At 48.7% G+C, this 11897-nt stretch overlaps 2 protein-coding genes across 2 annotated transcripts; both read left to right on the forward strand.

Annotated features, from left to right (window-relative positions):
* Nucleotides 1-1059: 1059 nt before the first annotated feature.
* On the forward strand, nt 1060-4726 carry LOC115551510 (transmembrane emp24 domain-containing protein 6). Its single transcript, XM_030367304.1, has 4 exons — nt 1060-1477; nt 1888-2014; nt 2877-3052; nt 3873-4726. The coding sequence occupies exons 1-4, from the start codon at nt 1259-1261 to the stop codon at nt 4104-4106; spliced, it is 756 nt and encodes a 251-aa protein (XP_030223164.1). The 5' UTR covers nt 1060-1258; the 3' UTR covers nt 4107-4726.
* Nucleotides 4727-4958: 232 nt separating this feature from the next.
* On the forward strand, nt 4959-11108 carry LOC115551000 (transmembrane emp24 domain-containing protein 6-like). The gene is made up of 4 exons (XM_030366438.1): nt 4959-5630; nt 5907-6033; nt 10381-10514; nt 10877-11108. Exons 1-4 carry the CDS (start codon nt 5433-5435, stop codon nt 11096-11098), a joined length of 681 nt encoding a protein of 226 aa, XP_030222298.1. The 5' UTR covers nt 4959-5432; the 3' UTR covers nt 11099-11108.
* Nucleotides 11109-11897: the final 789 nt, after the last annotated feature.

An 11897-nucleotide genomic window follows, 5' to 3' on the forward strand; every position in this document is an offset into this window, starting at 1 on the left:
AGCCGAAAGTGGATTTCAGATAACATTCTTAAGTGAATTCAGCGTTCTGACTTAAGAGTGATCGGCTCCACTCCCCCAGAGTTGAGGCTCATTAAGGTGTTTTAGACCTTTTTTAAAATTGCTGCCTAATTATCACAGGTCGCCTTCATTATTTTCTTAACAGAATTTGTATTTGCTGCGGATTGTGTTCAATTGAAGTCACTGCCAAATGTTTGTCTGTATTATAATTCACTGATCTGGGAATTAAAGTTCATGATTTGGTTGAGCTGGTTTCCTCGGTCTCTAAGTGCCAATCACACGGGAGTCTCTCTCTCTCTCTCTCTCTCTCTCTCTCTCTCTCTCTCTCTCTCTCTCTCTCTCTCTCTGTCTCTGTCTCACTCTCTGTTCAATTCAAATTCAAATTACTTTATTTTTCCGTTAGGAACTTCAGATGTGGAGGAGCAGCAGGGTGTGTCCATACCCAACAGTACATACAATAAACAAAAGAAAAACACGCACACACTCGCAAACATACACCATCAGCCCTGCAGAAAATAAAAATAAAAATCCTTGCCTAAGCCTAATAAATAAATAGTATTAGTACCTCCATAGTGGAGGATAAATAAATAAATAATTTAAAACGATTCCAGGTATTAAAACAAGAGGATACAGTTCAAGGAGGGGTTAAACCATTCAAGAGTCTTATGGATGCCGGGACAAAACTTGACAGGGCTCTGTTTGTCCTTACTGTGTCTCTCTCATTCTGTGTCTCTCTCTCTCTCTCTCTCTCTCTCTCTCTCTCTCTCTCTCTCTCTCTCTCTCTCTCTCTCTCTCTCTCTCTCTCTCTCTCTCTCTCTCTCTCTCTCTCTCTCTCTCTCTCTCTCTCTCTCTCTCTCTCTCTCTCTCTCTCTCTCTCTCTCTCTCTCTGCGTCTCTCTCTCTCTCTCTCTCTCTCTGCGTCTCTCTCTCTCTCTCTCTCTCTCTCTCTGCGTCTCTCTCTCTCTCTCTGCGTCTCTCTCTCTCTCTGTGTCACTGTGTGTGTGTGTGTGTGTGTGTGTGTGTGTGTGTGTGTGTGTGGTTACCTATATTCACTCACTCACACTCTCTGACTGTGTGTAAGAGAGAGATTGTGTGTGAGAGTGGACCAGATGTTCCCAGCAGGTCAATCATCAGCTCGTCTCCAGTGCTGCCAGTCGGACGAGGGAACGACAGTCGACAGCAATAGTCTAGTACTATTAAGTACTAGTAGAATTAACTAGCACTAGTAGTAGACCTCCAGTATGGCTCCCCAGCTCCCCTCGTGTCTCCTCGTGGTGGTCCTGGTCCTGGTGGGTCCTGCCAGTCCTGGACCCTCGAAAGACTTGAACCCGGGTATGACGGACCAGGACCTGTTCTGGGGCCAGGACCAGTACGACTTCTCAGTGGTCCTCCACGGCTCCGGGCAGGACTGCTTCTGGCACTTCGCCCACAAGGGAGAGACCTTCTACCTCAGCTTCCAGGTAAGGCCTTACCTAGCCCTACCTAGCCTTACCTTATCCTACCTAGCCTTAATTAGCCCTACCTAGCCTAACCTAATCCTACCTAGCCCTACCTAGTCCTACCTAGCCTTACCTAATCCTACCTAGCCCAACCTTGCTTAACCTAATCCTACCTAGCCCATGCCTAGTCTTACCTAGTCTTACCTAGCCTTACCTAATCCTACCTAGCCTTACCTAGCACTACCTAGCCTTACCTAGTCCTAACTAGACTTACCTAGCCCTACCTAGTCTTACCTAACCCCGCCTAGCATTACCTAGTCCTACCTTATTCTATTTAGCCCTACCTAGCCTTAGCTAGCCCTACCTAGCCTTACCTAGCCTTAGCTAGCCCTACCTAGGTCCTCTGGGTGACTCTCCCTGTCCTCCCTCAGGTCCTCTGGGTGACGGGCGTCGGCCATGACAGCCATCTCTCGGTGACGGTGAATTCTCCCAGCAGTCTGCTCGTGTCCACTGTGGACGACGCCTCCGGTCAGGTGGACTTCAAGACGGAGGAAACGGGTGAACTAACCATCTCTACCCTGATACCTAACTAACCATCTCTAACCTGATACCTAACTAACCATATCTAACCTGATACCTAACCAACCATCTCTAACCTGATACCTAAGTAACCATCTCTAACCTGATACCTAAGTAACCATCTCTAACCTGATACCTAACTTACCATCTCTACCCTGATACCTAACTAACAATCTCTAACCTGATACCTAACTTACCATCTCTACCCTGATACCTAACTAACCATCTCTAACCTGATACCTAGCTAACCATCTCTAACCTGATACCTAAGTAACCATCTCTAACCTGATACCTAACTTACCATCTCTACCCTGATAGCTAACTAACCATCTCTAACCTGATACCTAAGTAACCATCTCTAACCTGATACCTAACTAACCATCTCTAACCTGATACCTAACTAACCATCTCTAACCTGATACCTAAGTAACCATCTCTAACCTGATACCTAACTAACCATCTCTAACCTGATACCTAACTTACCATCTCTAACCTGATACCTAACTTACCATCTCTAACCTGATACCTAACTAACCATCTCTAACCTGATACCTAGCTTACCATCTCTAACCTGATACCTAACTTACCATCTCTAACCTGATACCTAGCTAACCAACGTAATCCTGAGGATGTCTCCCTGTCCCCGGGTCAGGGCCAACCTCAGGGGAATCACAGGATGAGGGTTAGGGTCAGGGTTAAGGCTAACCTAAACCTCAGCCTAACCCTCACCCTCTGTCACTCAGGGGGTTAGGGTGATGGTTAGGGTGAGTGTTAGGGCTAGGGTTAGGGTGAGGGTTAGGGTGAGGGTGAGGAAGTTGTAACCCTGTCCCCGTGTCCCCAGGTTTCTACCAGATGTGTTTCAACAACTTCCACAACCGCTTCGGCTCCATGCAGATCTCCCTGAGCTTCGGGGTCTCCTACGACGGCGAGGCGCCAGGCGGCACCAAGGAGGAGCAGCAGAAGGAGGAGGAGGAGGAGGCGCGGCAAAAGCTGAACAGCACACTGGCTGTCATTGAGGTACGAGCAAAACTCAAACCCTAACCCTGTTGACTAACCCTAACCCTCCTAGTGACTTACCCTAACCGTCCTAGTGACTAGCCCTTACCCTCCAATTGACTAACCCTGACCCTCCTAGTGACCGCTGACTAACCCTAACCCTCCTAGTGACTAACCCTAACCCTCCTAGTGACTAGCCCTAACCCTCTTAGTGACTAACCCTAACCGTCCTAGTGACTAGTCCTAACCCTCCAATTGACTAACCCTGACCCTCCTAGTGACCGCTGACTAACCCTAACCTTCCTAGTGACTAACCCTAACCCTCCTAGTGACTAGCCCTAACCCTCCTAGTGACTAACCCTAACCGTCCTAGCGACTAGCCCTAACCCTCCAATTGACTAACCCTGACCCTCCTAGTGACCGCTGACTAACCCTAACCCTCCTAGTGACTAACCCTAACCCTCCTAGTGACTAGCCCTAACCCTCCTAGTGACTAACCCTAACCCTTCTGTTGACTAACCCTAACCCTCCTTGTGACTAACCCTCCTATTGACTAACCCTCCTGGGGACCAACCCTCACCCTCCTGGTGACTAACCCTCCTGGTATCTAACCCTAACCCTCCTAGTGACTAACCCTCCTGGTGACTAACCCTAACCCTCCTAGTGACTAACCCTCCTGGTGACTAATCCCAATCCTCCTGGTGACTAACCCTCCTGGTGACTAATCCCAATCCTCCTGGTGACTAACCCTCCTGGTGACTAACCCTCCTAGTGACTAACCCTCCTGGTGACTAGCCCTAACCCTCCTGGTGACTGCTGACTATAACCCTTGTGTTGCTAGGCGACGTCGTACCGCGTGGAGAAGCACGTCTTCCACATGTTCCGCTTCTACAACTTGGGCCGCATGCGACGGAGCGCCGACTCCTTCCTGCAGCAGGCGGCCGGCCGCTACGTCACCGGCTGGTCGGCCGCGCAGAGTGTCCTCATCCTGGGGGCCGGCTACCTGCAGCTCTCCTTCCTCAAGCGACTCTTCATCAGCAAGTCGGACTCCAACCTGGAAAAAACACGCTGCTGAGACTAACCCCAGCCTAACCCTAACCCCAGTCTAACTCCAGTCTCACCCTAACCCCAGTCTAACCTTAATCTCACCCTTACCCTAACCCTAGTCTCACCTTAACCACAGTCTAACTCCAACACCAGTCTATCCCTAACACACTCTAGTTTCACCCTAACCACAGTCTAACCCTAACACTAGTCCAACCCTAACCCTAGTCCAACCCTAACTCTGGTCAAACCCTAACCCTAGTCCAACCCTAACCCTAGTCCAACCCTAACTCTGGTCAAACCCTAACCCTAGTCCAACCCTAACCCTAGTCTAGCCCTAGTCTAACCCTAGTCTGACCCTAACCCTGGTCCAACCCTCCCTCTGTCTAGTCTCTAATCCCTTGCAGCGGCACAAGTCGAACCCTACCTCTTGAATTATCCTGATGCAGCCCAAGTCCTAGTGACTAACCCTGACTAAGTTAGAGTTTATTCCTTTATTTAATTGACATTGGGGTGTTCTGTCATCCTGACCATGGTTTGTGAATAAATTGAGACTGGATCAACTGGTTTGTGAATAAATTGAGAATGGATCAACTGGTTTGTGAATAAATTGAGACTGGTTTGTGAATAAAGTGCGATTGGATCAACTGGTTTGGTTTGTGGTTTGTGAGGGCACTCGGAGCAGAGCTCTTTATCTCCTCTGAACCGGGCGTGGAGCCAGCCCTGAAGGGCCAGAACTCCTAGCCCTGGACGTCAGAGCCTCCAGTTGACGGCTGGTTAATCATTTCCTCTGAGCTGGAATCAGTCTCAAGGTTCCTCAAGGACCTCCTCAGATAAGCAGCCCTCCTGGTGGAGCAGACAGACCAGCAGACCCCCTGGTGAGTGGACAGACCTCCTGGTGGAGCAGACAGACCTCCTGGTGAGCAGACAGACCGCCTGGTGAGCAGACAGACCAGCAGACCTCCTGGTGGAGCAGACAGACCTCCTGGTGAGCAGACAGACCGCCTGGTGAGCAGACAGACCAGCAGACCTCCTGGTGGAGCAGACAGACCTCCTGGTGAGCAGACAGACCGCCTGGTGAGCAGACAGACCAGCAGACCTCCTGGTGGAGCAGACAGACCTCCTGGTGAGCAGACAGACCGCCTGGTGAGCAGACAGACCAGCAGACCTCCTGGTGGAGCAGACAGACCTCCTGGTGGAGCAGACAGACCTCCTGGGGAGCGGACAGACCAGCAGACCTCCTGGTGGAGCAGACAGACCTCCTGGGGAGCAGACAGACCAGGCTCCAATAGACCAGGGTATTGACCAGTGGACCAGGGTCTGGAACAGTAGACCACTAGGCGTAGACCAGAAGAGGATGCGGGTCCTGCTGCTGCTGCTGCTGTCTGCTGATTGGTCGCAGGCCCAGAAGTCGGAGCCAGGGCTCGGCGGGTCTGGGGGGGGGGGGTTCAGGGGAGCGGACCGCTACGACTTCGCCCTGGTGGTCCCCGCGGCCACACAGGAATGTTTCTGGCATTTTGCCCACCAGAGCGGAAACTTCTACCTGGACCACATGGTGGGTGTAACTGGGAATACTGGTAAGGTGACCTGTGTGCGTGTTTCTGTCTGTGTGACCTGTGTGTGTGTATGAAGGTTCAGTGGGTGAGTGTGCGTGTGTATGTGTGTGTGTGTGTGTGAAGGTTCAGTGGGTGAGTGTGCGTGTGTATGTGTGTGTGTGTGTGTGAAGGTTCAGTGGGTGAGTGTGTGTGTGTATGTGTGTGTGTGTGTGTAGGTCCAGTGGGTGACCTGTGTGTGTGTGTGTGTGTGTGTGTGTGTGTGTGTGTGTGTGTAGGTCCAGTGGGTGACTGGGATGGCGTCTGATCACCGATTGGCTGTGAGGGTTCTGTCTCCAGACGGCTCTCTCATATCTTCCTCCTACCAGGTCATAGGTCAAATCCACTTCGAGACCCAAACCACAGGTACCCTCTCTCCCTATATAGCCGTCTATATAATTCCCTTTATTGGTGGTCAGTATAGTGCATTATTCTGGTTCCCTATATAGTACACTATAATGGTGGTCAGTAAAGTGCACTATTCTGGTTCCCTATATAGTACACTATATTGGTGTTAAGTATAGTTCACTACTCTGGTTCCCTATATAGTACACTATAATGGTGGTCAGTAAAGTGCACTATTCTGGTTCCCTATATAGTACACTATATTGGTGTTAAGTATAGTTCACTACTCTGGTTCCCTATATAGTACACTATAATGGTGGTCAGTAAAGTGCACTATTCTGGTTCCCTATATAGTACACTATATTGGTGTTAAGTATAGTTCACTACTCTGGTTCCCTATATAGTACACTATAATGGTGGTCAGTAAAGTGCACTATTCTGGTTCCCTATATAGTACACTATATTGGTGTTAAGTATAGTTCACTACTCTGGTTCCCTATATAGTGCACTATTGTGGTTCTCTATGTAGTTCACTATTACATGAACATTCAGGGCATTTTGCAGATTTTTTTATCCAAAGTACATTACAATAAGTACATCTGTCAGAAGAAAGAGAATAAAACAAAAATATTGGATGGTACAGCGATATATACAGGCACTAACAATCGCTAGGACAACCTATTCCCTGCAAACAACAAACATATCTAGGATAATATGCTACACAATGCTAAGTACTACATTAGTACCAGGACCAAACATAAAATAAGTAGGTAAGAGTGGTGTTTTTCGGGGAGTAACGGAGGAGGGGGGTAAGGAGAGAGGCTATGCAGAGTCCAGGTGAACTCTGAACAGGTGAGTCTTGAGTCTCCTGCGGGAGCTGGTGAGCGACTCTGATGTCCTGACATCGGCAGGGAGCTCGCTCCACCATCGTGGTGCCGAAAGCCGAAGAGTTGAGTAGCTGAGTGACGTCGGCATAGTAATGATGGGAGAAACCGTGTGATGTGATTACTGAGCTTAATTATCTGTTTACTAGTATATAGGGAGAACAGAACGGGTCCCAGTATAGAGCCTTGAGGGACACCAGTGTCAAAAGTGCAGGGTTTGGACAAGGAGCCCATCCATGTGACCTGATAGGTGCGATTCGTAAGGTAAGTTTTGAACCAGGATAGCGCAGAGTCAGCAATGCCGAGTTCAATGCGAGTGGGGAGGAGGATCTGGCGGTTCACCGTGTCGAACGCTGCGAGGTCGAGGAGTAAGAGAACCGATGAGAGGGACGAGGCTCTGGCAGCACGGAGTGACTCAGTCACCGCGAGGAGAGCAGTCTCAGTGCCTTCTTGAAGCCTGACTGATGAGGGTCAAGCAGATTGTTGTGTGAGAGATAGGAGGACAGTCGATTGAAGATGGCACAATCCAGAATTTTAGAAAGGGATGAAAGAAGAGATATCGGTCCGTAGTTCTGGATGTCGGTGGTGCGAAGGGTCAATTTCTTGAGGAGCCGCTTCATTCTGGCAGTCTTGAAGGTTAAGACCTGAAGTGAAGGAAGAGTTGACGAGGCTGGTAGGATGGCAGGATGTCGCTCGAGACGGCCAGGGGAGGAGCCCTTAAGAAGAACAGCTAATGACTAGACCTTAAGAAGAACAGCTAATGACTAGACCTTAAAGGGTGGGTACGCGATTTGCGAAACGCCAGCAGATTTTGAAAATACACAACTCAAATGGTCCTACCCCATCTCCTTCAACGCTGACTCTGACTCCACCCATTCCAAGTACCTGGACGCGCAATCATGCACGAGCGCGAACAGAGATGCGCGAGAGCGAGCCAGGCTAGCGTAGGTTTTCGTTTAACAACATGGCACTACATTCAGCTGTAAGTTGCACCCAGTACCGCGGGAAGTAGGGGTGCTGGGGGTGCTGCAACACCCCCTGTCCGAGGCCCTGTCTTATCACAGAAAACGATCATTTCTAAAAACTCCGGCCAAAGTGGAGATTTCCTGAAAACGCCGGTTATGTGTTGTCGTGTCAACGGGGAGAAACGGGATTTTAGGTTCTGAAGCGTCACATTATGCACCAGGAAATGCTTAACGTCATGTGAGCGCCCGCTGTACCGTATTGGTCCGAATATAAACACAAACCCCATTGTAAGACGACCTATATTTGGAAAAAAGATTTGAAGACCAGATCTTGATTTCATGAATAAATAAATTGTATTAATTGAAATAATATACGAAAATAAAAAGGCATAGAATAAAACACTGCATTGCCACTAAACAGTTGTGCAAATAGGCCGTACTGATGTGTACACCAAAGACTTCCTGACACTCCTCTGCCCCGCTGTGTTCGCTCTGGCTGTGGTCGCTCCGAACTGTTTCGGCCCGTGGCAAAGCGAGTCATCCTCGCTGCTGTCCAAGGCATGTTGAGACGCAGCATTTATTTAATGCTCATATGACCTAGTGCTGAAAAAAGGTTACATGAAAAAGTGTGAGGGTAGCGGTGGTGCGCTTAAACTTGTTCTGTGAGCAGCTGGATGTGAACCATGGTGTGAAGGAAGTGAACACAACGATCGATTTTCAACTGTGCGCGCATGCACTGGTGTAATTGAGCTGCGCTGCTATATATCTTTTTTTATCAATGTGACGAGTTGCGAGTCTAGTGCAGGCCGGGTTTTTTTTACCAGCACCCCCTGCTGAGAATACGTTCTCGCGGCTATGGTTGCACCAGATGTTATAAACATTAAACGGTCACATAAATCATTTCTATTTTTAGAAAATGTATGTTTGTTTCATATAATTGTATTGGAAGTCCTGGTTTTCACTAGGGTTGCCGCGGTGTGGACATTTTCACACCGAGTAATACACTCGTCTCAACAACCGGTATTACCGAGTATAAACGGTATAAACTTTGAAACTAGGTCAACCGCCACACAAGCATCGGTTTTTAGACCCTTCTCGTCCTTCAGTTGCCCCCAACGTTCGAAAGCAGCGCCTAGGATTATTCTTGATTTCAGTTTTTCTCTTTCAGCGTTTTTATTATCAATTACTCTCTGAAAAAAGTGTTTTCCTTCTCTTTGCTGGTGGTGGTGGTGGGGATGGTGGCGTCTTGTCTGCCATGGAAATTGTCTTCTACTGCTAGGTCCAAATGTGGATTAACTAGTTCCAGTAGCTACCGCAGGATAACAACAAACAGGAGCTTGCTCTGGGTCACGAGCTCTGGGTCACGAGTACTGCACGAAGGGGTCACGAGCGGGGCGCGGGAGTGCAGTACGACCGTTTGATTGTCGTACTTACTGTCCAATGCAACTCGGTGGCAATGGAAATGATTGGCTGGAGTTTTTCAAGCCCTGCCCGTTCCACAGATGATTGACTTGTTTAATTTTCATGTCAGTACTTCTAACTCAGTGGCTGTAAGCGGGTTATGATAAGGATTTCAAGTAATTTTGCAAAAATTGCCAAAAAAGCGAATTACATACCCAACCTTTAAGAAGAACAGATAATGACTAGCCCTTAAGATGGCTGGTCGGCCGCGCAGAGCGTCCTCATCCTGGGGACCTGCAGCTCTTCTTCCTCAAGCGACTCTTCATCAGCAAGTCGGACTCCAACCTGGAAAAACACGCTGCTGAGACTAACCCCAGCCTAACCCTAACCCCAGTCTAACTCCAGTCTCACCCTAACCCCAGTCTAACCTTAATCTCACCCTTACCCTAACCCTAGTCTCACCTTAACCACAGTCTAACTCCAACACCAGTCTATCCCTAACACACTCTAGTTTCACCCTAACCACAGTCTAACCCTAGCACTAGTCCAACCCTAACCCTAGTCTAACCCTAACTCTGGTCAAACCCTAACCCTAGTCCAACTCCGTGCTGCTCTGTCAGCACGGAGTGACTCAGTCACCGCGAGGAGAGCAGTCTCAGTGCCTTCTTGAAGCCTGACTGATGAGGGTCAAGCAGATTGTTGCGTGAGAGATAGGAGGACAGTCGATTGAAGATGGCACAATCCAGAAGAACAGCTAATGGCTAGACTTTAAGAAGAACAGCTAATTACCAGCCCTTAAGAAGAGCAGCTAATGACTAGCCCTTAAGAATAAAAGCAAGTCTATTTTCCACACATGGTGATTCCTATATGGTGCACTATCCTGGTTCCCTATGCAGTGCACTATTCTGGTTCCCTATGTTGTGCACTAATCTGGTTCCTTATGTCGTGCACTAATTTGGTTCCCTATTTCGCGCACCAATCTGGTTCCCTATGTCGTGCACTATTCTGGTTCCCTATGTCGTGCACTATTCTGGTTCCCTATATATCACACTTATCTGGTTCCCTATGTCGCGCACTAATCTGGTCTATATGTCGTACACTATTCTCCCTGTGTTCAGGGTTCTACCAGATGTGTTTGGGGAACCAGAACCGGCTCGGGGCGGTTCGGGTCTTCCTGAACTTCGGGGTCGTATACGGAGGTCAAGAGGTCACGGAGGTCAACGGGGTCAACAGCTCTCTGCTCAACATACAGGTAGATATACTGCTGGTAGAACTACAGTACTGACACAGTACTGCTATAGTACTACAGTACTGACACATCACTGATTTAGTACTACAGTACTGACACAGTACTGATGTAGTACCACAGTACTGACACAGTATTGATGTAGTACTAAAGTATAGATGTAGTACCCACAGTATATATGTAGTACTACATTATAGATGTACTAGTATTAAGAAAGCACTGATGAAGTACTACAGTACGGACGTAGTACTATGTCTGTATGTACTGTGATTGGTTCTCAGGACAGTACTAGCGTGTGATTTGTCCTCAGGACAGTACTAGCGTGTGATTGGTCCTCAGGACAGTACTAGTGTGTGATTGGTCCTCAGGGCAGCGTGGTGCGGCTGCAGACCGCGGTGTTCCACATTTGGAGGTTCTATTCCCACGCCCGGGCGCGGCGGGGGGGCGACCTCCACCTGCTGGACTCCACCCGGGACTACGTCAGCTGGTGGAGCCTAGCCCAGACCCTCGTCATCCTGACCGCCGGTCCCCTGCAGCTCCTCTTCCTCAGAAGGCTCTTCATCAACCACACACACAAGACACGCTGCTGAGACACATACACACACACACACACACACACACACACACACACACACACACACACACACACTTCACGCTGCTGAGACAGACACACACACACACACACACACACACACACACACACACACACACGACACGCTGCTGAGACACACACACACACAAGACACACTGCTGAGACACACACACACACACACACACACACACACACACACACACACACACACACACACACACACACACACACACACACTCACACACACAAGACGTGCCTCTGAGACACACACACACACACTCATACACAAGACACCCTGCTGAGACACACACAAACACACACACATAGTTAGGGTTAGGCAGTAGAGGACAGGGTTAGGGTTAGGCATTAAAGGACAGGGGTGAATACATTACTGTCACAGGGTCCTGAGTCAGCAGCTTTGTCATGAGTCGATTCGTCCTTCGTCTGATTACTTAAAATCCCTCCAGACAATAATAAAATCATTAAATATACAACATTGTGTGTGTGTCTTAATGCAGATGTGTGTGTGTGTGCGTTGAGTGTGTGTGTGTGTTTATGAGTTGTGTTTGTTAGTGTGTGTCTGTCTAAGTGTGTGTGTGTGTGTGTGTGTGTGTGTGTGTGTGTGTGTGTGTGTGTGTGTGTGTGTGTGTGTGTGTGTGTGTGTGTGTAAGTCTATGTGTGTCTGTGTGTGTCCGATTGTGTATGTACGTGTGTCTACTTGTACGTTTGTGTATGTGTGCCAGTTTGTGTGTGTGTGGGTGTGGGTTTGTGTGTGTGTGTGTGTGTGTGTGTGTGTG

Source organism: Gadus morhua, chromosome 9, assembly GCF_902167405.1.
Source record: "Gadus morhua chromosome 9, gadMor3.0, whole genome shotgun sequence".
Classification (NCBI taxonomy): Eukaryota; Metazoa; Chordata; class Actinopteri; order Gadiformes; family Gadidae; genus Gadus; species Gadus morhua.

Coding starts and splice junctions, on each gene's coding strand:
- LOC115551510 (XM_030367304.1), top strand. CDS start 1,259: ATGGCTCCCCAGCTCCCCTCGTGTCTCCTCGTGGTGGTCCTGGTCCTG. Junction 2,015..2,876: donor CTTCAAGACGGAGGAAACGG/GTGAACTAACCA, acceptor CCGTGTCCCCAG/GTTTCTACCAGATGTGTTTC. Junction 3,053..3,872: donor GCACACTGGCTGTCATTGAG/GTACGAGCAAAA, acceptor TTGTGTTGCTAG/GCGACGTCGTACCGCGTGGA.
- LOC115551000 (XM_030366438.1), top strand. CDS start 5,433: ATGCGGGTCCTGCTGCTGCTGCTGCTGTCTGCTGATTGGTCGCAGGCC. Junction 5,631..5,906: donor ACTTCTACCTGGACCACATG/GTGGGTGTAACT, acceptor GTGTGTGTGTAG/GTCCAGTGGGTGACTGGGAT. Junction 6,034..10,380: donor CTTCGAGACCCAAACCACAG/GTACCCTCTCTC, acceptor CCCTGTGTTCAG/GGTTCTACCAGATGTGTTTG.